Source organism: Anopheles moucheti, chromosome 3, assembly GCF_943734755.1.
Source record: "Anopheles moucheti chromosome 3, idAnoMoucSN_F20_07, whole genome shotgun sequence".
NCBI lineage: Eukaryota > Metazoa > Arthropoda > Insecta > Diptera > Culicidae > Anopheles > Anopheles moucheti.
Window position 1 is genome coordinate 75,171,391 of NC_069141.1, and position 26,253 is coordinate 75,197,643.

Consider the following 26,253-nt stretch of genomic DNA (forward strand, 5'->3'; position numbering starts at 1 on the left):
GGAGGGAGAGATATGCTTAGGAGATATTATATGTTGCTATCATTGCCATTTTGGGAATGAACTGACAAAACAAACACACACAACCCTTAGGAATAGTAACTGTCGACGGCCATTCCTAAACATGCAGTACGAAAATGAAAAAAAAGTGAATTCAGGTGAAAAGCAGCAGTTGCATTTAGTCATCGTATTTCGTTTTTTGGTTGATGAACTCTTACTCATACATTAAATTTCCCCCCACGAGATCACGACGCCCCGGCGTGTGTGTGTTTAGTTTTTTTGGAGGGATTTTTGTTGCTGCATGTCGTTATTGCAAAAAGGCATTATAGACACTGCAAGTCGTGCACTCGTCGTGCGCCATTTGTTCGAACGCGAAAAACGCGTCCTTTGGCGAACCAGACGCGCATACATTTGTGAGTTTCTTCTGTGTTTCCTGTGTGTTGAACGGGAGATTGGCTCGAAACAAAAATGCACATTAATCTGTAACATGTATAATACTTTACCAACCAGTCTTCCACAGAGTGCAAAATTGAGACAAGCCGCCGATAACAAATTGCCCCGTAACAAGAGCGGACAACACGGACAAAACAAAACAAAAAGGAAAAGAAAGGACAAAGGACGCAAAGGCATTTTTTTTCAGGCAGGGCAAACATTTCATACATTTGTTGAGTAAATACGGGTTAAGCAGGTTGCAATTAATACTACACAGCTTTTGGGTGTACAATTGTCTACAAGAACTAAACCATTCCAATGAGCAATTTGATTGATAGAAGAAACAAAACGGAACAACGAGGAGAGGTGGATAAAGAAAAATGCGATGCATCAATTTAGTAATTGATCGATAAGCGATCGAATTGCGGGGTGCGTATATTATGTGCAGAACAGTGCACAATACCTTCTCGTATCGTCTGTATCGCGAAGGGCTTCCTGGAAGCGGTCACACTTCTTTCCCACTTCTGCACACAATGCGATATTAACCAACGATTGCGATATTACGACAAAACACCCAAATCCATCATATTCGTACAAACTCTTTAAAGACAACCAATAAAAAAGACACGCAAGTAATGGAGCGCAGACACACAGTCTTAAAGTTTATAAAACTTTACAACTCAAATACATTCCCAATTTTTGTTGTTGTTATTGATCGTGGATGATGATGGTAGCGTGCACAAACGGCACACAAACTTCCATTACCCCATAAATGTCGATATAATATACTTAGTTAACAGACAAAATTTCACCAAGAAAAGACATTTTTTTTTGCAGAGTGGTTAAGCTGAATTTAGGTTGTTTTTGTTTTTTGTTTTGTTGAATTGTGCTCTCGAACGCACTCCAGGTCCTTTAGACGACGACGATATCTTACGAGACAACTTGTCCATGTCCGGAATATTAGATTGGTTTGTTATATATTGAACCCTCCCCCCCCAGTCCCTTCGATGGGGTGGGGTGATAAAGTGAAGCTTTTTTTTTAAACGAAATCTTGTTTACATATGATATCAGTATTTAGCATTCAGTGTAGTTACTTTTAATCTACTATTACTCATATAGTTCCGTAAACAAACACAAAAGAAAGTAAGCGAACGAATCAATCATTTAACTTGTGGTGTTAAACAAAATCAATCAGTTTTGAAGCAAGGCAGAAAAAGGGAAGCTTGTACCAGAATTTATACAGAAGCGATGCATTTACGAAGTTTTTTTTTGTTTAACAGCAAGCAAATCAATTAGTTACGTGTGTTGGTCCCCAAAACACGAAGAGAACTTCAATAACCCATGTGCACATTAGGAGCATTTAAATAGACGAAGGTCTCATTGCTCATTATATATACATAAAATGTGTGGTTCAACATTTCCATTTTCTGTTACAACAACTACCTACAAATGCTATTAACATTGTCAGCTACACGCGCTTCTACTGTAGCTTCGTGCGCGCGCGCTGCACTGTGATAAGCACTTAAATCATATTTAAAATGGATTTTATGAAATCAGAGTCGAAAGACGGAAAGGGAAGGGGAAGACCTAACAAAACAAAACTCACAACTAGTTCAGATAATTATCACCGTTTAGGTTTAGTGGTACGTCGAGGAGGAGTGTAGAGTGATGCAAAAGATGCACACCGGAAAGTTTTGTTGAAAATTTGTTACCGTTTTACACACTCTTTTTATTAATGTTTACATCCTTTTTCCACTAAAACTTTCTCTCTCTCTCACACACTCGGTACGATATAGTGTCAAATTAGCGAAACCTACAAACAAACAAACATTAAAAAAAAACAGGGCGGAGGGAATTATAAACTTACGAACAATTAATTTATAGTGCGATACAAGCTTTGTTAAGAAGGAAGAAAAGAAACAACGTTTTACCTCAACAATTATGTAATGGAGTAGGCTTATTACCTTTTATTAGCTTTTCTTGTTTTTTTTTTGTTTTTGGTTCCACTCTATCAACTCCTTTCTTACACTTCTGCGCTAAACGCTGGCTTATTGTTTCATTTGTACCTTTCCTTTATGCGAATGAGTTTATTATTTTTTTTTTATATCGTGAAGAAAATATTTCTAAACTGCAAGAAACATTAAACAAAATATGACACAAAAAAAACATATTAATCAAAAAAAGAAAAAAAAAACAAAGATAGTGAGAAGCATCAATAGTGAATTGGGAAGATTATTCGATCGTGCCGTGCAGATCCGGTAACAAAACAAAACAAAATGCAACAAAAAAGATTTACAAACGTAAAAAAATGAAAGGTTAGCAGCAAACGTTTAGAAAAGTGTTTAGAAATTCGCAAATCAAGAACAAAACTCTTGAACCACACATTCACAAACACAAGACAACAACAGACACACAAAGCAGATAAAGAGGAACGTAAGAACAAATGCCGTATGAACGAGGTTTGGTGAACGAAGTGTTTTAAAAATGTAAGCGAAACAGTCTATATGTGTGTGTGTATGTGTGTGTGTTTTTGTTGTTGTTGTTGTTGTTGTAAGCCTTTATAGTATACAGATGTTTCCTACCATATGTGCCTTTTTCTTTTATTCGTTATTTGCATTGTATAGGTTTTATTTTTTTTTATAGATATCTAAATGTTAATCTGGATTAAGGGAAAAAAAGGGTTCAAAATCTCTTTGCAAAAAAAAAACAAACAAACAAACAAACAAATAGTTAAAGATAAGAGTAACGTCCCCCCCATCATACATGGTGTCGTTTGGGAACATTATTAGTCTACGCTGTGCCACAAAGGATCACAATATAGACATTCCGGGAGAAGGGAAAACAAAGGCGAAACTATATCAGGTGGAGATTCCATGAGATGTTAATGAGATTCCAGACACCGATTCCCACGTGTAGGACGCGTGTCCAGCTGCGGAAGGAGGGAGGGCGCATAAACACACGAAGGGAAGAAAGTATATACATAAGTAAAGGAAAAGGTGTGAATGTTACGTACGAAAACGTTACGACGCTGTGCGTGTTCCGTTTGTTTGCCATGATATATAGTTGTGTGAATGCGTGTAGTTTAGCCTGGGACATTCGGTTATCTTTCAAGCGCAAAATTACGACCCTTTGTGTATCTCAAAAAAGACAAAACTTTACATTTGTTATTTTACCATTAGAACAACCACCCACCACCACGACGGATGGGGTGGCGTGGGTGGGGTGGTCCAGAACGTAGAACAAAAACATATTTCACTCCAATTTTGTGATGGTGTTCAAAGCTTTTTTTTAATTTCTTCCCCATTCCAGTTGCATTGCACACGCTTTTATCACAATTACCTCTGCGCCAATTATATTCATCACTCAGTGAAATCGAAATAATGTAACTAGTATTAAGATACAGCCGTAGTACACGCCGAGATATCCAAACAAAAACCGCACAAAGGTGTAAAGAAAAACAAAAACGCACAGCAAAAAAAAAAGCAACAAAAAGCAAGAGGAGAGTATAAATGAATGGGAAAGGGAAGTGGAAGAGACAGGATCGTTTTGATGTTAACGTAGTGTTAAGTATTTTTAAGAAGCGTTTTTTTTCTGTCATACTATATCAACGAAAACAATAACCCTCGAAGGGAGCGTCGGAGCAGAGCAACAAAAAAGAAGGGATGTGGTAGGAAGGCAAGCGAGAGCGATAGATGTGCGTGCACTAGTTGAAAGATACCAGTTCGAAGTGAACAACAATTTCAACTCGCACGGTCCCCCCTTTTAAAACGCCCCGTATCAATAGTAATACGCGCTAGACGCGTGTTCTGTTGCAGGTAATGCGTGTGCGGTTTAAATTGCGTTTATATCGTCTTGTGACCAATGTTTTCTTTTGTTTGTTACACCTGTCATGTTGTGGTAAGAATTTTACGATTCGACAAGGAAAGGAACAAAAAAAAATGCGACTAATGTTGTGCGTAAACATGCACACAAGGTGAGGTTGTATGCCATAAATAATTATTTGTTTCATGTAAATAATACGATCAACGAAAAAGACGATAAAGGGAGAGGAGAAAAAAAAGCGTAACAAAAGTCGCCAGCCACAACAAAAAATCAATCAAGGGTTTTTGTTTTACAAATTAGCAGGAAGAGCAATGTCGGCAAACACATTACCATCTCAGGCAGAACGATGTAAAGGAAAATAGGGAGTGGTTGCACACACTGGTGTAAAACAGTTGCAAATGACACTAATGAAGAATTGTTCAATAGGATTTGGTAGTATATTTTTTGTATAACTTTCGATCCCCCGTTTGGGTGCGGGTGTTAGTATTGTCAACAGTTTTTTTTACACGCTTTGGTTGTGTTTAAACTTAGCTTTCTCGTATCACGTTCAGTTTTTTCTCTCCCTTATTGCCATCTGTTGTTGTCTCCTTTAAGGCGATGATATAAATTATTTCATACGCTTTTTTGAATTTACGGGAACACCGAATAATCATGCGTTTCGGAGGAGGTTTCCGTCATAATTTCTGTTTTCTCTCCTCAATTTGGTTTAAGTATTTCTTTTTTTTTATTTCCTAAAGCAAAAACCCTTTTCAACAGTGGTTTCACCCTGCGGGGAACGAAAGCGTCTTGTCTATCTATCTATCTATCAGAAACACCATTAAATATTTAATTTGCTTCTATTTGTGGTAGCCATTTTCAGGACTCTGGTCGACGCTGAATTATGCAAAAAAAAAAGAAGTATAAAAAGGTTTTTGTTTTACGATAATAATAATGACAGCCCGAAACAAAAACATACACATCTGCGTAAACAGTAGAAAAAAAAACAAACAAACATTATTCATAAGAGCGCGAGATCGATGTAAAGCAATATTATATTCATGCCTCGTATCGGGCAGCAGTACAGGTGCCTCTACTTCATATATATTTTCTACCTTACTCTAGTTGGTTGCTTCCAAGGCAATGGTTATCTTTATGAAAAAAAAACAACTCTTATTTACTAATGTTTCATTGTTTTTTAGGTACGCGTATTCTGAATACTCATTAATTTAACTGAAGCAAATAACGAGATCGGTCGAGGCATGAACAATTGAGCAAAAGCAAAAGATAAAAAAAAGCTACATTCATTTAGAAAAAAGGGAGTAAAATTTACAACAAAAAAACCATGTTTCTTTGTGGAGGTTTACTATTTCGCCAGAACAATTCTTCATCACACCATCATCTCCCAACATTAGGGCGATAGGATATACATATATATAAACATATACATTAACAAAAAGAAAAAGACGAGTACATGAAACACCATCAAAACAGAAAAGCATTCGCAAAAAAAGGGTATTTCACACCTATCATTCCATCACAAACAAACAAACAAATAAAAAACAGCGCGCCGTTATAAAAAAAAAAACAAACAAAAGCAAACAACGATTACGTTAAAGGGGCGTAAATAGCCATAGTAGTTAAAGTAGAAACAAACAGTGAAAAAAAAAAGAAACGAACGATCGTAATGTCGACACGATCGTATGTGTTTTTTTTTTATATTAATTGTAATACATCATTACCATTTTTTAGACCGTAAGTTGTTTTATGCATTATAAAAATATAAAAGTAAAATAAAAAAACGACATTCGACGCGATGTGTAATTTTCACATGCACTTTAATAAACTTTCTTTACAGGTTTTCACGGCCCAGGGAATACGAGTTACGAAGCAACAGTGACAAAAGAACAGACAAAAAACCACAACAATTATCCAAACAGAACATTTACAACGATCATAAGACACTTTTCAGGACAAAAGCACCTTCACATATCGTACGAAACTCCCGTGAAAACTCCAATTATAAATCCTTCCTATTATCATCCTCCATCTTCAACCTTCCTTTGAGTCGTCGTGTTCCCTAGTTTGCCCCGGAGCTATAGGCACTGCTCTTAATTCTTTATATTAACATATTTCTTTTCTCTCTTTTCAGGTTCGTGCGAACGGTGGAACAGAAAGGATCGAAAAATGAACACCGAGTTACAACAAAATAATTTAAGGAGACACCCGGGTGGGTGTGCGGTGAAGCCCAACAGTCAGTAACGTTTTCATTACTGCATCCAATTCAATGTCAAGGTTATGAGGATACGATCGGCGGCAGCAACAGTGAAGCGAATAATAAAACTGGGTGATCTCTGGATTCGAAGGAGTGTCCCTGGCAATTCGTTCCACGTCTGTTGACACCGTGCCTCATACACTTTGGTTGCGATGAATTTGCATAATGATGGATGATCACGAGTATCATATCCCGATGGTGTTGTCAGCATCAACTTTTCCTGTTAGTAAACCACAAAAGGCGCAATACCAATCATTCTCTTCTCACTCTGCGAAATGGCGAGCTATTTTACGACGAAGCAGTTCGTTCGGTACGATTGAAGGTAAACAGGAACTCACACGATCCTTGACATGCGAGGAAGAAGGTATCAAGATTGTTAACAACACACAGCTCGAACTGCCTTTCGAATTAACTCAACACTATTACTACTACTACTACTACCACTACTACTACTAGTGACAGTGATGATTTATCTACTATCAGGTGGCTGCGAATTAACACCATGCGTGTCCAGTACAGGACGCCGTAATTGATGCTAACACAATTAGTTGAATAATAAAAAAAAGACAGTCGTAGGGGGTGTCACTGTTCGTTGTTTTGGACCAGCAAGAATCTTGGGAACGTCACGGTTACACTGCTTTCCACTAGTTCGATTCGTTTTACTAACACCGACTCATGTACTGGAATAATAGTGGTTAGGATAACCAACGGAAAATGTTAATATAACTCAAATCTAACGATTGTTGGGAATTGATGAAGAGATGGAACAAATATCTCATTACCATAAAACATTAAAATTCTACAAATCCGGTCGACAACGTTTTTGATCTTTTATGATCGTCTGTTTAGTCAGCTCCATTGAAAAAAAAAACTCCTTATCTGTGGTTGTGTAAATCCAGAATCGTAATTCTCCCTAAATTGCGCCAAATTGCACTTCAGTTTTGCATTAATCGCAACATATTCTACACACCCCCGAGAGAGAGAGTTGTGTCATATACTGTAGCGACAGCAATCTTCTCCAATCTATCGCGTGGTACAGTTTTATCCTCTTCTCATCATATCCATGTTTCATGTTGTGCACATCTGTATGTTTTTGTGTATTGTATTCATTCTACGACAATCAATTGATATGTTTTTGAGTGTGCGATCATTAATTTAATGTTTTTTTTTTCTATGTTTTTGTGTGTGCGTGTGTATGATCAATTTATTACAGAAATGTTTTGTTAATGTTTTTCGTTTGGTAATTTTTTTTTTATCTTACACCAAATTTGGATAACCACTCCTTAGCTTTTGTTTTGTTTCTTGTTTCCCTGTCTTGTTTTGTGCTGAGATTAGACATTTAAGTGAATGCGTGAACTAATTCTATTAATTGTAGCAAAACAACGTTACACATATACATATATATATTTATAGTATTATTGGCACTAACGGCAAACTAACCATAACATTTTCTCTCTTTCTCTGTTTCTCTCTCTCTTTTCTTCTTCATATTTATCTACCGATCCCGTGTGAACATTATCTGCAAATTGTGTATGAAATGATATTAACAACATGATGTGTGTTTGGTGTAATCTACCGTTACGGGTCTATTCGTGCACAACCACCAAACAACCACAACGAATCAACAACAAAACCATCAAAATTAAATAATTTAAAAATCGAAACACAAACACACACACACGCAACTAACCTTGGACTAATCCGCATAATGGTTTTAATTATTATTACGTATACTTATCTACTATTAATATGCACTTACGATACGTTCTATCTGCCCTCATCACTCGATCATATTCCTTCTGAATATTATGGGTGTGTGTGTGTGCGCGCGCGCGCGTGCCTTTGTGTGTATTTGTGCGTATGCATACGGCAGATCCAGAGGACAGTAGCTCGCTTGGTGGTGGCATCACCAAAATCAAGCTGGAAAACTTCTGGCACGATAATGATCTGATCGCGTTTGCGGAACCAGTGCCGAACCATGGTACGGCGGGCACGATCGTGAAGGACGATAGAAAGGAACGAACGATTACCACAACCAACGCAACCACCATCCCGGCCTGGCGCTGCAAGAAATCGACCGGAAAGATCGCACTGGCCCCGATGGTAACTGCGGTCGGTCGCATGATGGTGGCGAAGAAGTCGTCCCCGTCGGGAGGTGGCGGCAGTATGGTAGCGTTCATGAAACCGCTGAAAACAACCGGCAACGGTAACGTGATCCTCACGTCTGCCGGCTCACTGATGGCCACGACCATGTCCGGTGGTTCGATCGGTATCGGCGGCGGGAGCGCCAGCAGCAACGGTAGCGTTAGCTCGATCGGTAGCCGGAAGGAGGACAAGATCATGTTTCAGCACGAGAACGATGCGAAGCCGTGGAAGTGTAAGAGCTGCGGCCGGAACTACAAATGGAAGAACAGCCTGAAGTGTCACATCAAGAACGAGTGTGGCGTGCCGCCGAAGTACTTCTGCGAGCGCATGTGTGGCTACAAGACGCATATACACAGCAACCTGAAACGCCACCTGAACTCGAAGTTCTGCAAGCCCAACTGAGAGCTGGTGCTGGCGGCGACCGCGACGACGACGTCCGGTTCCGGCAGTGTTGCCGTTGCCTCCACATCGTCGTCGACGTCGGCGTCCACTTCGTCCTCCGTCTCCTCGTTCGCTCCTTCCTGTTCCTCCTCCACGGCCACCTTCATCAGTAGTGCCTCCGCCGCCGAGGAGGTTAAGTTTGCCGACCCTTTCGGTGCGTCCGATACGGGAGCTGCTACCATACTTGTTGCGCCCGCTGCCATTACGGAGGTGGAGGTCGAAACGGAAGCTAATGATGAAACGCAACCAAGGACGAGACTGTCGCGCAGGCGCATCCGTCGTGTGGTTGCCGGCACGGGTATTGGCGGTGGACAACGTGCACACATCATTTACTATTGAAACGGCCGTTTCTCGGAAGCGCCCAGGCATACTGTTTCGCTTAACCAGCAAATTTGGCGAAAGGAAGAAGGTCAACAACATGGTCGATTATTACAAATAATCCGTCATGTCCGATAAGAAAATGCAAGGGATAGGTGGGATGTGGTTTATGTTAGACGAGCAAAAACACAATCGAAAGTGTTTATTGAAAAAAAAAGAACAAAAGGCAAACAAACCACAGGAAAACATTCCTTAACTAATTGATTAGCTTCGTTTAAGTCTGTACTGAATTAATTTACTAAACAATCACATCATTTGCGAGCGAAACAAGGGCACGGAGGCGAAAAGGGACATACGGAGTGGGGTTTGGTTAGCATTATTTAGATACGTTTAACTTAGCTCAATATATTTGTTTGTCCCTATTTATTCTACCAGACTTAGTATTTGTAAACGCAGCAAGGGTTTTTTTTGTAGTGCGATGTAAGGTTAATGTACATTGCGGGCGCGAAGAGTAGACGGACAAAACGGAACAATAGAGCAGAGCCAAATGATACCACCACCACCGCGCGCTAGGAGAAGGAAGCGAAAGGCTTTGTTTCTTTGTATGGCATCGATGCGATTTAGTTCGTTTATTTATCTCACATTGGTTTTTCTCTCGTTGATTTACGAAAGGAATGTACAGGAATGTTATTTCTTCTTTTGATCGTAACGCTTCGAGAATAGAACAGAGATAGAGAACGAATTGCTCAATCCGATAGAATTGGATTCGTGTGTGTGTGAGTGTTTTTTTTGTTTTTATTGTTTGTTTAGTTCTTATGGCTCTGGGATAATTTAATCGAAGAAAAACAAGAGTGGTTAGGCTTTAGTTTACCGAAACAAAAAAAAACATTCCCGCTAGAAGAGATGTAGAAGACGAAACAGATGCAGCGATTTCCTTACTGAAAAAGTAACTTTTCGTGTCATAAGCGCTCATTCGCTTGATCGGTGGCATAAACATTCGTATTGTATTGTTTAGAATCATAAGTTATTAGCGGCTCTCGGATATATCAGGATGTGCAATCGGCCATTAACTTGGAAACGGGCAGAGGCAGGGAATCACCAACGTTCCCCCATTTCATCAATTAACGCCATTGAACGGTTTGCCATTACTCGAAGACTTTTACACATTACATTTGCAGTTAATAACGTACGCATATATATATATACAAAGAACAAAACCAAAAGAGGGAAAGCGGAAAAAAGACCTTTACTCCCATTCCCAGCTTTAGTGCCATACACTGGGTGTGTGACTGTAGTCAAAACATGGAAAGCTAATATATGTAGAGCTAATATATGTATAGATTCCTAATATTTGATTGTTTTATCAGCAAGGGGAAAAAATTAAGTTATTAAGTAAAGGCTGACTTGGAGGCTGCTAATTGCAAATGCTAACCTAACAGTTTTATTAACTTATCTAGTCGGATGTACTTAACCTAACGTGTAATTATTAGTTTGTTTTCGTTTTTTTCGTGACTTACAGGGGAGAAGTACGTCGGTTTTATGATTAGTTGTTTTTTTAGTTGTGTATTCTCTTCGCGCCCAGTTTTTATGCTTTACTTTATTATTTTGTTGAACGTCGTCTACACATGTACGAGAATATGAAAGATTCCATCTAACACAAGCAAACAAAACAAAGCTAAAAACATTCCAGTGACAGGAAGAGAGCATTTACCGAATACCAGCAGTGTAAATATCTGCGAGTTAGCAAACGAAACAAAGCGAAAACGAAAGCTGTTGGATGATACATTCACACCAACCATTATTCCATTTCTCACCCCGTGCATGCAGAGTGTGTGGTGTATTCTGTATTATAGAGCATAAGAGTATGATAGTACGATAGTAATGGCAGGCAAAAGCAGCTAGAATGGAAACGACTTCGACCGGACAGAAGGTAAAACAACATGTTGTAGACCAAAAATATGAACAAGTACATGCAGGGGTGGTACTACGGGTGCGAGTAGAAGCCTGCTTGAGTAGCCCACACACACACACACATCGGGATGTGAATAACAAACAATAGTGTTTGCCTAGAAACAAATATGTAACGTGGGTGTGTGTGTGTGTGGGTGGGTCGTGGGTTGTGCGATGAGAACGATAATAAGTTGTGTCTGTGTGTGGGGTCTTAGTGCTGGCTAATGCAAGAAAATGGTATAGAAAAATAGGGTAATTAGACCGCCATTAATATTCCTTTTCCTTTTCATACCATCACGCATAGCGAAATATGCAAGGCAGCGGATTGTTGTTTTCCCGGATTGTTTGAAAAAAAAAAAAAATGAAAGAGATACACCTCTATCGTAGATGAAAACATCATTTCGTGAGTAATACACAGATATAAAACATCCAGCAGCAGCACGGGAAAAGATAGCAGTCACAAATAGCGAAAAACAAGACAAGAGAAAGAGAGTGGGGTAGCTTTAGATATATCAAACATTCCACTGCAAAAAAAAAAAGAAACAAACATTCCGTACACTTGTACATCACACAAACACACACAAACAGACAAACACGGAACACACAAATTGCAAAGTTAATATTAAATGGTAAAAAATACACCTTATATTGTAATAAGAACTCTATTTATCAGCTGCCTGGGATGGAGGAAAAGAAAAGTGGAGATAACCACAGCATAACAAAAAGAAAACAACATGTTGGGGTGGTGAGCAATAGAGTCGCGGCATCGTAGTGTAAAACAGCAACCAAACAAAGAAAAAGGGAAAAATATGTTCAGTTTGCTAAAAGGTTAATGAGATAACAAAAAAGGAAAAAAGATAGAACTGATATAGGTGAACAACAACACAGCTGGTAAACTGGGCGGTGCAAAAATCGCGAACATAAAAATCAAATAAAGTAATGCACAGTGCAGTGTTTGCATTTCATTTTGCGCAAATAAGCAACTGTTTTGTATAATTAAATGTACACACCCTAACCCCCGACAGGTCGATACACCTATATGATGTATAGTACTAACAACAGGCTGGGCAGAAAGTAACGCATTAAATGAGGTAAAATGGTAGTACAACTGCTGTGTGTGTATTGAATCAACAACAAAATGAGCGTGTGTGTTGTGTTTTAGATGTTGTACGAAAGGAGGGCAGCCGAACGCGAAGGGGTTTATTCAAATTTTTATTAACATGTTCTATTTTCATTTTAGGGTCACCGGCCGTAATGGCGCCTGATCGAAAAATGGAAAGGCTGATGTGGGCGCCGCCGCATCCTCCCCCCCCCCGAAAGTGTGTCCTTCCCCATCCCCTCTGGTACATGGAAAACTCTGGACTGTTTGTGTTTTGTTGCAATATATTTAACAACGCATGCTGTTTACACACATCGTATCGGACCTTATAATGCTAATGAACAGAAAAAGAGAGACCAATGAGTGCGAAAGACGCAGCGTGTAGAAAAGAAACTGCCAAACCAATAATTACTGCAGTCGATCAGTCGATCAGTTGTTGTTCACTAGAGTCGAAGATCGAGATCCGTTTTGTATTTTAGCGACTGTCTGTTGTATCGGTGTTTGTTGGTTGATTGTAGAATTTTCCCAATAAAAATACATACGTCTCGTTTTGTTCTTATTTCCTGCACGTCGACGCCGGTCCACACGCGCCGCGCACGCGGTGCAATTTGATTTAGTAATGATTTTTGGTAGTTGTTAGTACACTTACGTAAAAAGAAACAGTTCGGCAAAGCAAATATAGCGCAAACAGTAATAGGTTATCAAGAAAGATGTAATAGAAACAGCGAGATCGACAAGTAGGGATACCATACTACCATACAAAAGTTATTTAGGATAAATCAAACGTAAGGTACTTTCGTTTGGGCCAGGGATTTTGTGGAACGCACTTCGATACCGTTAAACTATACCCCCGTATTTATCAACTGTTCTGCCGTGCGACCCTTGTGTGTACTTTGCGTGGAATGAACGAGCGATTGTGTGGGTGTGTGTGTGAAATTGTTAAATTTCACCACCGGCGCAAAGTTTGTTATTTTTCTTCTTCTTCTTTTCCACTCACTACCTACACTCTGTTAGCTTTATTTGTGGGGGTATGAAACTTGCTGAAATGATTATAAACTTAGAAGGAGAGAAGAATTTGCAACAAATGAAACCCCAATATTGTACCACATTCACCCTGCTATTACTTCATGTTCCAAACACACAACAACCAAAGCGTGCGCACACAAAAAAAAAACACACATACACACACTCACACACATTTTGTCCCCACTTTTATCTATATTATTATATCTCTTAACGTATCTCTATGCAAAAAAAATCATACACATCCCCCTTCTGCTCTCATTTTGCAATTTAAAAGCAGCACACGCACACACGCATACGCAACTTAAAATGGTGGTGGCAAGATGTGGTTATTACGCCTTTATTACTACTTATCAATAACTTTAATTTTGCGCGTACATTTCACTCTTCAACGTTTTTTTTTTTATCTTCGTGCTCTTACTCTCTCTCTCTCTGGCGTACTTCTTTTTTCCATGTATTATGCGATAAGTTTTTTTATGTGTTTCTTTTTGTTTGTTTTTTACTTTATACACAACTCAGTTTTTTGTTTTCTTTATCTCTCTGTTTCTTAAATCTGCTATAAATGTATTTGTTTGTTTGTGTTTTATATAAATATATGTGTATGTGTCTGTATCTGTGTGTGGCGTGTGTGGATGGGAAGGGGGGGGGGGGGGTTTAATAGGCAAGGTGCTAGGAAGGGAGATGGAAGGGAACGCGAGGGAAACTGCAAGAGGTTTCGGAAAATGTTGTTTTTAGTTTTACATAAAATTGTAAAAGAAAACTTTCAAAAACATTCGATCCCTTCTTGGATGCGTTTTAAAACATACCGCCAGGGGGTAGGGCTTTATATGTGTTTAACCAATTTGTTCATTTTGCTATAAGCTCATCGGCTCCTTAGTGACGTTAGTGATGCACCGAAGCTTAACGATCGTATTTCACCTTCATGTGTTGCATTTAGCCACATGATACAACAATGCACAATGCAGAAGGAGGTGTATATATGCACATGGTTACTATCGCGCAGTACATAACTGGATTGCAATCGGACATATAGGATGATATAATATGATAATGTGAGGACATAACAGTTAGGCTACTCGGTGCCCACCAAATACGTTCCATCGTCCCATCACTGTTTGGCAGATTTTCGGATTATTACTATTCTTTTTTCATTGCGTATCAAGCTCAAAATTGAAGAAACAAATTAAACAAATACTTTGTGCATATGTACCTTCACTTTATATGTGTGCTTACTTGTTCTTTCCGTTTTTTTTTGCTAATCACATGTATCTATGGTGTTTTATTAAATAAAAAAAAATGTTAGCTTTAGGCATCATAAACGTGATCTATATCTTTAAGACGCAAATGATCTAAATATGATAAAAAATGGTTTCGTTTAGATCGATTTTTATTTAAATTATTGCTAATCAAAGAAGCAGTTTAAAAAAAAAAAAGAATAGCAAAATAATCACATAATTCACAACGAAATACTAATACTATTAACAACAAATGCAAATTGTTTAAAAGTTCAAAATTTAAGAAGCAAAAAAGAAAGAGTTTATAACAGATTTGTAAAAGTAAACACAAGAAAAAAACAAAATCAAAACAATTAAGAAAGTTACTAATTAAACTATGCAAAGAGTATATAATTGATTGATTGAAACTCATGAACAAAAAAAAAATCAGAAAAGAAATCATTTTAAGGCAAAAAAAGATCATGTGTGTCGCGAAAAATTATCTAAAAATCACAAAAACCCCAAAGTCCAGGCACAGAGATAGAGAACAGAAAATAGAGGAAGAGATAAAATGAAACAATTAACGATTAAAACACAGAAACACATTAAAACCCAAAAAAAGCCATTAATTAATTACCTTTCTTTACGCAATTTGCCAGTCATTTTTGCCCACACTACCACGGGGAAAAGGGGGTTGAACAAAACAAAACAAAACAAACAAAACTGTTAAACTCTGTGTGTGCGGTGAAGAAATGTGTTGAGCCTAAAACCATAACTCTACTTGTTCAGTTTCTGTACCCGTAGGTGATGCCGGCGACACCGATGGAGACCGCCGCCCATTGGCCGGTGGTATTGCAGCAGCCGGCACGGCGGTGGTAGCAGCAGCACCGGAGGAGCTTGATACCGCAAACGAGTCCGGTAGTGATGGAGCGGCTGCGACGGCGGTATTAGCTACCGCGGCGCTGGTCGGGAACGTTGCGGGCGGCAGTAGTGATACCGCGATCACCGTGGCCAACAGTGGCACGGCGGGCAATAGTGTTGATAGCAAGGGTGGTGCAGCGCTGATACAGGGCTGCACCGGCGGCGGTGGCAGCAGTGCGAGTAGTGCGAGTAGTAGTAGCAGCAACAGCAGCACCAGTAGCAGCAACAGTAGCAACAGCTGCACGGGCGTCGGGAGCGTGGTGTCCGCCGGCAATAGTGATGCTGCGGCAGCAATAGCCATGGCGCTGAATCAGCAGCAGCCGACTAACGCCGGGTCGGTCGGATCTTCGGCAGTGGCCGCTGCAGCAGCGGCGGTGGCCGCCTTCGTTAGTGGACCGCTGATGGCGGAATACATCAAGGGCGATGTGGGCGTGACGTTTCCATTAGCTGCTACGCAACCTTCACCACCGATCGGTAGCAGCATCGGCGGCGGTGGTGGTGGTGGTGGTGGCGGCGTGGATGCAGGCGAAGGATCATCCCACAAGCAGCAGCAGCTAGTGGCATCGCTGAAGCTTCAATCTCAAGCCCAACCGCTGGCGCTGCAGCAGGGACAGCAGCCGCCGCACACGGTGGCACTGCCGCTGCTGTCACCGAAATCGCCACCGATCGATGAGCAACCGTGCGATCTGCGCATGCTAACGCCGGCGACCTACCTGCGGGAGTTCACCAGCGGCGTGAAACCCGAATCGTATGTGGCCGCTGCAGCGAACGCGATCAAGCTGGCCGCGACCGCCAACACGGGCAGCGCGAGTACGACCGCCGCACTGCCCATGCCCATGTTTAAGGGCATCAGCATGACGACACCGCCGCCCCAGCCGATGGCGATGCCATCGCCGATCGTTGGCGGTACCTACTCGTGTACGCGGTGCGGCAACTCGTACGCCCGGCCCCACAGCCTTAACCGACACATCCGGTTCGAGTGCGGGGTCGAGCCGAAGTTCGAATGTCCGGTGTGTCACAAGAAGTCGAAACACAAGCACAACCTCGTGCTGCATATGCGCACGCATCAGCATCGATGATTGAGCGTTGTGATGGGCGTTGTGGGGCCGTGCGTGGGTTTTTATTGGAAGATTTTTGCTCGGGAGTGGATGTCACATCGCTCACAGCAGCCTTGCTTTGATGATGAGCTTTTGTTGAAGCTTGATCGTGGTGAGAGAAAGATCGTTCAGAAACCCGTGTTGTGTGCAGCTAATTCGCGATCCTCCGGTCGGCTATTTCCACTGCAACTGTGGAATATGATGGCGAAACGGATGGAATATTGAGATGTGAAACGCTGAATGTGGGGAAGTGCAAGCAATGCGAGAACTGTGGCAAAAAGCCCATAAGATTGTTATAACTGTTATACTTCTTTTTTTTACTTTCCCCCATTTTCCATCCCGATTTTTTTTTCACTTCTCTTTTCTATTACCGCGCAACTGTTGTTACCATTTATCTAACATTGTACATTTTAGTTGCTTTACTATTTTATTTTTCTTTATTTTTTTTTACATAATTATTATTATTATTATTACCAGCTAAATTATCGTTAACATGGAATTGTTTGTAGTCAGAAATAACCAAAACCAAACCCCCACATATCCATATAAACGGTCCGGTGTGTGTGTGTGCGTGGAGGAGGACAACAAGGCGTACTGTTTTGTGGCCACCACCACCACCACCACCACCGACACACCGAGCAGGTGGATATGTGTGCGTCTTCGTGTTTTTATAGTCAGCTGGCCGCGTGTCCGCGGGCCACGAGATGGATTAAAAATCACATTCTAACGAAGTAGTAGTAACACACAATCCTATAGCGGGATGTAAAAAAAAAAAACATAATTGAACTAATCAAATTGGATTTGACAAAGAGTGTTGATGAACGCCGCCGCCATGTGTGGTGGTGCGTGTGTAGAAAGGATACAATTATTAAGGGTTACCGCCGAGTGCTCATGTGCCAAGCAGTTGTGAGCATTATCGTGTAAAGGGGGGATAGCGTGACCACACGATCGCCGCGCATGTTTTTGCGCAAGAGGGAACTGGGAAAGGGATAGTGGTAGTAGTAGTAGTAGTAAAAGTAGTAGTCGTCTATACTGCAGGGCAGTCATATTAAGCAACGGAACAGAGTTGATGTGTGAAGCAAACAATTAATTTGTGCGAAGCGCATGAGTGTGTTGTATAGTCAGGGTTGGTTAAACCGTGTAATGGAACTTGAGTGATTGCGATAACGTCTTCTTTTTTTTTTGTTCACTACTTGGTACTAAGTACACCAAAATTTGCAGGGCTCGCGCATACTTTCATGAACTCCCGGTACAATATTAACGATATGCGAAGACAGAACAGAAACACGTCCCCCCCGTAATGGATGCAAAATCCAAACGAAGAAATACCACAATGAATAGCCGGCACACCACAAACAAGGTTAAAATAATGCTGCGAAAAGGGTTTAACATATATATATAAAAATATTACATTTAGTTTTAGGTGGGTCAGTTACTTAACATTCTTATTTTTATGGATTTTGTTTTTGTTTTTATCTTAAACGGTTGTTCTTATAAAGAGTTTTGCCTGTTTTGCCGCCATATGTATACACAAACACACACACACACCCAGAGAGACGAAAAAGCCTACACCAATAATGCAGTTTAATCATTTCTTATCTTACTAGTTTCGAACGTCACCGTTATTAAAAGTTGTTAAAAGGACCAGCTTCAAGGCAAAGAGAAAATGAAAGAGCGAGGGATGTAATGAATTATCAATGTCTTGCGGTTAGAGAAAGTTTTTTTATTTTGCTCCAAAATTGTATGAAATCATCCTGTTTTTTTTTTTGTTTTGGTTTGTGAACAACATTGAATTTAAAATATACTGGTAATTGTGTACCAATGCGCGCGGCGCACAGCACAGTGATAGAGGATGTGTAATAGCGTGGCCGGCAGGATAACTAAGCTCTAGCCGGTGGCATATAACGAATTCGAGTCATTTCTATATTATTAAGGTTTTTCCGTTCTCCAAAAACACAGTACATCGGTTTACTTTAGCAGAGAAAGTCTCGTCTCACGCACGATCGTTGAAAACGATCGCTCCTAGCTAACTGCGGTTCGAAAATCAAAGCTTTTCTTTCCAGTTTTGTGTACTATTGCATAGCATATATATGAAGGAAAAAAAACGCCTACAGCAACACAACACAGCAAGGGTGAGCCAAGCTCCCGTTTTACCAACAAACGTTTAATTAATTTGTTTCACAGTTTTGTTCATCTCGTTTTTGAACAACACAACAATAACCCCTTGCGAGTAGAATAATCTTCCCCAGCAAGGGTCAGGATGAATAGTTTAAGCGTAAATTGGAACGGGTTAACAATACATTAACATAACCAGGAGGGACACTCCTGAAAGGGATCCTTTCAAAACCGCAAACGTAAAACAAACAAACAAAACGAAAAAAAAAGCTTCCTTCTTCGTTAGAGCACATAACTTGAATGAACGCTTGATGATGATGTGTGGACAGTTTGAGGACCCCCGGGACGTGTTTTTCGCGAGGTGTGTTGTGATACTAGACGTGTATAGACTGTGTTTGTTATATAGTCTGAGCAGCGGTAGTTGAGATGGATAAGGATATTTATTGTATGTACACACACACGAAAGTGCGCGCGGGCGAGCGGGAGATCAATTCGTAATGGGGAGATAACTACCGTGTTCCAAGAACCAAAAAGGAAACCCTCCATTACGAATCGTCCCGTGCTTGTGTGAAACGGACATTGCAGTGCAATAATGGATGTAGGATTTAATTAGGCGAATCAGCGAGCAAAGATATATGTTTCCGTCAATCACACACCCACACACACACACATCAACGGTTGTGCACGGTTTGGTTGATTTGTTTCGCTTCTTTTGTTTTGTTATATTAGCTTCTCATCGTTTAACAAACTTTCCCTTACCACAAGTGTGTGCAATTGCGTATGCCAAACAACTTTATTGTTACAAAACAAAACGCTTTAGTTCAAAATTCAAAATTTCTATAATTTAGTGTCGTACATTAATATGGCCACCGGTGGCAAATTGACTTTTTTCTTTTTGCTCCAAGGGGGGCGCTGTGTCAGTCCGAGGAGAACTTTAAGCACGTGCAGTAAAACAGAAACGTACGGTTACCATTAATTGTTGTTAGCGCTTTTTTATTTGTTTAGTTTTGGGTAGGAAGGAACACACACAAAGCAAATAATGTTGGATTCGAACGGATTCTAAAGTATCGGGAGCGGGTCCTAGCTAAGTGCGCGCCAGAGGGTGGGCGAGAGAGCGTATAAACATAGCGTTGTAAGCGTTGTTGGGTAAAGCATAACGAACGATATGGAATGATAGCTTTATGCATTTATTGAATAAAGCATAGGCCCTTTTTTTTAGTGGTAAATACGCGCATTAACTGCCCCTTGGGTGGGGCACAGTGGTAGCTGTAGTAGTAGTAGGAGTAGTGTGATGGAACAAGCGCGCCCGAATGCTGATGGTCAAGATAATGGGGGATGTAAAAGATGAAGAAAAAAAACTGAAACAATTGGATTGTGATATTTGCAAAAGAGTATAGTCGTTCTTTATTTAATTTTTTTCAAACGAGCGAGAGATATAGAGAGAGAAAGAGAGAGAGTTTGTATGCGATGCGTGGGTATATAAGGTTAACTGCAGTGCACAGTTTGTGTGGGAGAAACACTTTAGGAGAATACGATACACGATAGCTTAGATTTACAAAAACCCGATCGTCAATAATTTAATTGCGCGCCTGTCGATGCAATCGATCAGGTAGAAAGCGAGAGAAAGAGAGAAGGATCTTATTGGTGAGGAGGTATATTAGTTGGGGGATATACATATTATTAACTCGCATAATACTTACTAGAAACGAAAACGAAAACATTGTCGACACTAATCGATGAACGTGTGGGGGTTTAAAAAACGAGCCACTAAACGATCCGCGCACACCCCCACCATTTCGCCTTCATTTTGGGTTTTCTAATGACTTCGATTAGTTTTGTATATAGTGTGGGGCAATCTGCAATCAAGTGTTTTTTTTCCGGCAGCAGCAAAACATGTGAACTCTGCCCCGTTCTGCCAGGTTTCGGAACACGGAAGCTTTGAAAAGCTTTCAGTTCTCTTCTTACCAATCCACACACCAACACCACCACCACCACCACCAGGACCACCCTACTTCACTAGGACAGGATTCTGCTTCCAGGCATAACACATACACACCACCTAAGATGACCCCCAAACATAGATCAAAGATCACCCCATTTCAATCGCGCCCCACTGTGTACAGCCGCCGCACACATGTTTTACGAATGCCAATGCCAATGGTGCAATGCAACAGTTACTTAAAGCACACAGAATGGTTGATGCATTTTTCCTGCGTACCACCCCCCCCCCATTTTGTGCGTGTACATTGGGCGACATTATGCTGTGCTTGCATGATTTTGTGATGATGGACAGTTAGGATTTTGTTAGTTTATTTTTTGTCTTTGTATTCTGGTATTTAAAGAAAAAAAAACAGATCATCATACTAGGGGTTTTACATGCCTTTACTAGACTAGGTAAAGCTTATAAAGCTTTTTTTTTGTTTTAAATTCGATGTTACCGATGCAAACAAAATACAAATAACAAAACTGAATTTACGAAACGATACGCAACAACAGCAACAACAAAAGAAAAATTGAAAACAAAAAAAAACAAATTAAACATACAACATCAAAACAAAATGAACACACAAATGAAAAAAAAACAACCAACAAGAAGAGTAAAAATGATAAAAAATAATGCGCTGTGAATGGAAATATTGATGTGATTTTTTGTGATCGTTATTGTTATTACGAAGAAGATGAAAAACATACATAAAAAAAAACCCTAAAACAAAAAACAAAGCGTGAAAAACCAGCTGCTGCTGCTGTTTGTAGACTCGGAGCGGAAATCATAAGATAAATTATATATATATGTATAGAGAGAACAGGAAAGTGAACAAAAATCATTGAGTAATGCGGTAATGCTGGAACGTTTACACGAATCTGTTAAAAAAGAAGGTGTAAAACACATATACGAAAACGAATATATATATATGTAGATGGAAGTTTATTTTGAGAATGTCGCAAAACAAAACAAAACAAAACGAAAAAAAACAAGCATATCTGAAACCAAAATGGAAGATATTGCACAACAACATAGATAAAGTAAAACACAACAAAAAAAAAACGGAAGTTTCGACAGAGTAGAGCAGGCAAGCAAACGAAACAAAGCTGTTGCGTGAAAAAAGAAGCGAAACGATTATTTAAAACTGTGGTTGCGTTGTGACAGAGTTGCGCTCGCAAATTGCACTTTTCCAGCAACTTGCAGCTTTAGGTTAACCTGATCATGTGTGTTAGTGTGTTTGTGTGTTTTGTTTGTTTTTAGCTGCCTTAGTCACACGACCAGCCCCGATTTCGAATCTTAATCGACACCTGTTGCATTCGGTAAAAGCAGGATGGTTCTTAAGGAAACACAGAATAAAACAAAAACCAACAGGGAAGCATTTTGTGGATGGAAGCGTGGTGTAGAGTAGGTAACGGAGGCGTAAAAAGGATGTGCGCGATCATCATTGGCAAACGATGGTAGTAGTGTGTTAGTGGTAGTAGCAGTCAGAACTGGTGTGTATATGGTGTGCGTTGGAATGGAAACTAATCTTACCAAACGGGGACAGGAAGCAAGCGAAACATTGCAGAGCGCAATTGGGTTGGGTTGGATTGTGTTGGCTGCTTTTTATGGAGCCTTAGTAGAAGCCTGGAAAGCGGAAGGCGCAGCAAGAAGGGTCACGTTTACTTAAATGAGCAGACAGCGTAACACGCCATTGTACACAGGACAAGCAAAGCAAAGCAACAAAAAAAAAACCAACGAATTGGATCTCCTTATTAAAACCCTGTGGTGAGCAAAATGCTATTGGGGGGAAAAAAAGCCCAGGCGTCTGACTCACCTGTTGCGCGTGTGTTTGTCCGTGCGCGCACGCATGACACGCATATAAAAGATAAGCTGCGCACCAGTGGATCTAGGTAGAGAAGGGGGTGGTAGTATAAATAGATTTCATCCAAGTGGATATCTAATAGTGAACGTAAAAGTTACCGAAGGAACGCGAATACGAAAAAAAAACTAACGGCCGAACCTAATATTCATCCTTTTTGTTAAAGTCTGTGTTATCTGTTATCTGTAGCAAACAACAAAAAAAAAAAAAGGATACGTGGAGGGAATAAGTAATAGCAATGCGTGTGCTATCGCCAATTCGGACAGTTACCATATGCAACAGCGGACAATTATGCGCATCCGTTCCAAGTGGTACTTTGCATAAAGTATATCAAACGAACACAAAAGTTACCACACTTATATGTGACGCAAAAGCAGACGAAGCAAAAGGGCCGGGCCATATACGTTTGTTTTGCGGTCAGGACTTTTGGGGTGCCATTCGCCACAAAGTGGATAATGTGCAGATATATATATACATATACATATATACATATACATATATATATTTTTGTGTACGGGGCGAATACATAGGTAAAAAGATAGAGACAAAACTAACCGATCGCGATTCAGATGTGTGCTCACCAAGGGTTCGCGCACACAGCTTAAAACTATCTTTTTCGTCGAAGATAATAACAAACCCCCAATTGGAAAAAAAAACATATGTGTAAGACAACCATTAATCGACACCTCTCCCAAATACTAAGCAACGAGATGTCGTACTCGTGCGGGAAAAATACGTGCCCGCATTGCTTAAAAAGTTAAACGTGTACGTGTGTAAGGTGCGCACCATTAATCAAACGAAACAACACAAAGCGGGCCGATAACAGGGAGTGAAATTGAGGAATTAACGGAAAAAAAAAGAACAACACGCTTTAAAACCTGTGGCAAGTGGAACGCAGAGGTGTGTAGTAGTGAGAGTAGTGTGTACATTTTTATACCAAAACTAATGAAACATTTATTATTTTGTTTATTAACATTTCTACATGCGACTAAAAGAAGATGCAAACGCGCCGAGCGTGTGTGTATGTGTAAACAAAAGCAAAACAACAAAAAAAACGAAAGTCGTACGAAGAAAGAGAGAAAATAATGGAACTAAACGGATAAATCTATTAATTAAAAACAAAAGTGAAACACCTTATATATTATATATATATACATACACACACACACATACACACAAACAGCGAGAAAGTAACAATTGCATACAGCGCGCGATAAACGATCGACCTCTAAACTGGCACTACTAGTCGAAGTCGACCAAAAGGAAGGCAGAAGAAAAGTAACATGTTGTTGTGGAAGGCGAAAAACCTCGATCGCCCGCAGCGATCAAAACAGCGTTCAGGCACAGAGATATATGTATGTATGAAAGGGGGAAAATAATAAAAAAAAACACAACACAAAAAAAAAAAACAAACAAATCGTATATATATACATAGCTATATATTTATATACACATATTAAGCAAAAGAGGAAGAGAATCATTTACGAGCAGAGAAGAAAGGAGGATCATCGAATGCGTGTGCGGAACGTGTAGAAGAAAGAGAGAGAGAAAGCGAGAAAAACAAACACACATATACATAGTTGCTTGTGCGAATCTGAATGTTTGACGGGAGGGAAACATGGAACATTTGTTGAAAAGAGGAAATAATAAATGAGAGAAAACAATCGTTAACGTAAACAAACAACACAATCAAACAAAAACATAAAAAAGAAAAACACCGGAGCAAACAAACATAAGGAAAAATACACACCACAAGCGAGAAAAGAAAAGCCGGAACAACAACGACAAAAACATGTAAAAAAGAACTCGGATATGTGTGTGCGTATGTGTGCGTGGTTTTGAGTTCGGCTCGTGTGTGAATGTGCTGCAATGAAAGCGAGAAAGGAGTGTTGAGAGGCAGAGGGCACTAGATGAAGCTATTGTTTCTCTTCTAGAAAGGATCTTCTCAAACAAAGGATGAAAATTCCCGAGTGTATGTGTACGTGTGTGCGTGTGCGTGTATGTGTGTGAGTGTGGTTTGGTATGTGTCGTGGTTTCCTCGTTCGGAGAGTTTTGATTGAAGACTTTGAATTCTTCGCCAACTTCACAGTACTCGCAACAGCTCTTCTACAGTTCAACAAACACAAAACGCACCTGACCTTTCAATACCTGAACATACACCTCCCCACCTCGCTCCCCAACCCCAAATACCCCCCGTTACTATCCCTATTCCCAGCCAGCCTTATATTATGTTGAGTGTATTTATAATACGTTGACTTTGTGTATTACTAGGCTTTTCCTCTGTTGATACACCGATTCTTCTGTTCTGGGGCTTTAGAATCTCTCTCAAGGCGGAAGAGAACTCTCTGGCCCACCCCCACCCACCCTCTCCCTGCCACCCCAACTATATTGCCATTTTTTACTAACATATTGCTTTTCCTGTTCTTTCTTGCAGACAACACCGCATGTCCCGAGCTGCTGACGTCGGAAATAGTGAAGGAGGAGCATAAGATAATGGGCGCCGTCATTGAGGACGAAGCACTTGGCACCGGTAACGCCGATGATGGCGATGATGATGATGATGCCCTTCCGGACGATGTGGTGGAAACGCTCGAACAACAGCTGGGTGCACATTTGCATCGGTTTGGCGGTACCGGCGCAGCTACTTCCAGCTCTGCTTCGCTCTGTGACGACTCGTTAGGGCTTTCGTTCGATGCGTCCCCCCTCACGGCTATGGGCGGCAGGGGCAATCCACTTCCCGCCCACCATCATCAGCAAAGTAGTAGTAGCGCTGCACTGAACGACGATCTCGCACTGCTGGTGGGCCGTCCGGACGAGCGCGGGTTCTTTCACTGTCCGGCGGATTCCTGTGATCGAAAGTATGAGCGATGGGGATTGTTGATTTTTTAAATGCATCTGTTGCTGCTGCTGCTGCTCCATCTCCCAGAACGGCTCAATTCTCTCTTATTTCCCGCGCGCCGCCCCCATCAGCATCAGAGCTGGTCCAGCCCGGCTGATCCAACCGCTGCATATGGTGGGACGCAATGTGCACTGGTGGACGACATACTGGGCAGGGTGGGAAAACACAAGCATTAATTCTTCCACTCAAAACTCGGACCTAACCCGCACCAGCAGCACACTACACCAATGGGAGCTTTAATGTGCGTCTCTGCCTCTCGCTGCTACACAAGCTGTCCACATGGACCCAACCTTGTTGCGGGAGGCGGAAGTGTGTTACACCTGTGTAGATGTCTGTGTGTGTGTGCCGAATTTGATGAAGAATGTGCCAATTTTCTTAACTGTCCAGTGTCCAAAACCGGTTGCCATCATGCCCCCCAGAGAGGGTTGGAAAATCTGGCCCAGCTCTTCACAAAAGACAGAGTGACGAAAGAGAGAGAGAGAGTTGTTCGGTGGGGCATCCCAGTTTTTTTTTTAAACCCAGTGAAATGTGTAAATGTTTATTTGTGTTTTTTTTCTCTCTCTTCTCTTCTCATCTTTTCTTCTTCTTTCATGCTTGCTTGCTTGCGCATCATCTATACAAACACACACACACGCACTCCCCCCTCTTTGGGTGGGCATTTACATACGCATCTGCTCGCGCACG

The 26,253-nt window shown here is 40.7% G+C and overlaps 1 protein-coding gene across 1 annotated transcript in view; it reads left to right on the forward strand.

The window, feature by feature from the left end:
• Window positions 1–19,282, forward strand: part of LOC128304321 (longitudinals lacking protein-like) — an 89,071-nt gene extending 69,789 nt beyond the window's left edge. Inside the window, exon 7 of the mRNA XM_053041499.1 lies at window positions 15,482–19,282. Coding sequence (XP_052897459.1) covers window positions 15,482–16,692 — 1,211 coding nt within the window. The 3' untranslated portion in view covers window positions 16,693–19,282. The remainder of the gene's footprint in view (window positions 1–15,481) is intronic.
• The last annotated feature ends 6,971 nt before the right edge of the window (window positions 19,283–26,253 follow it).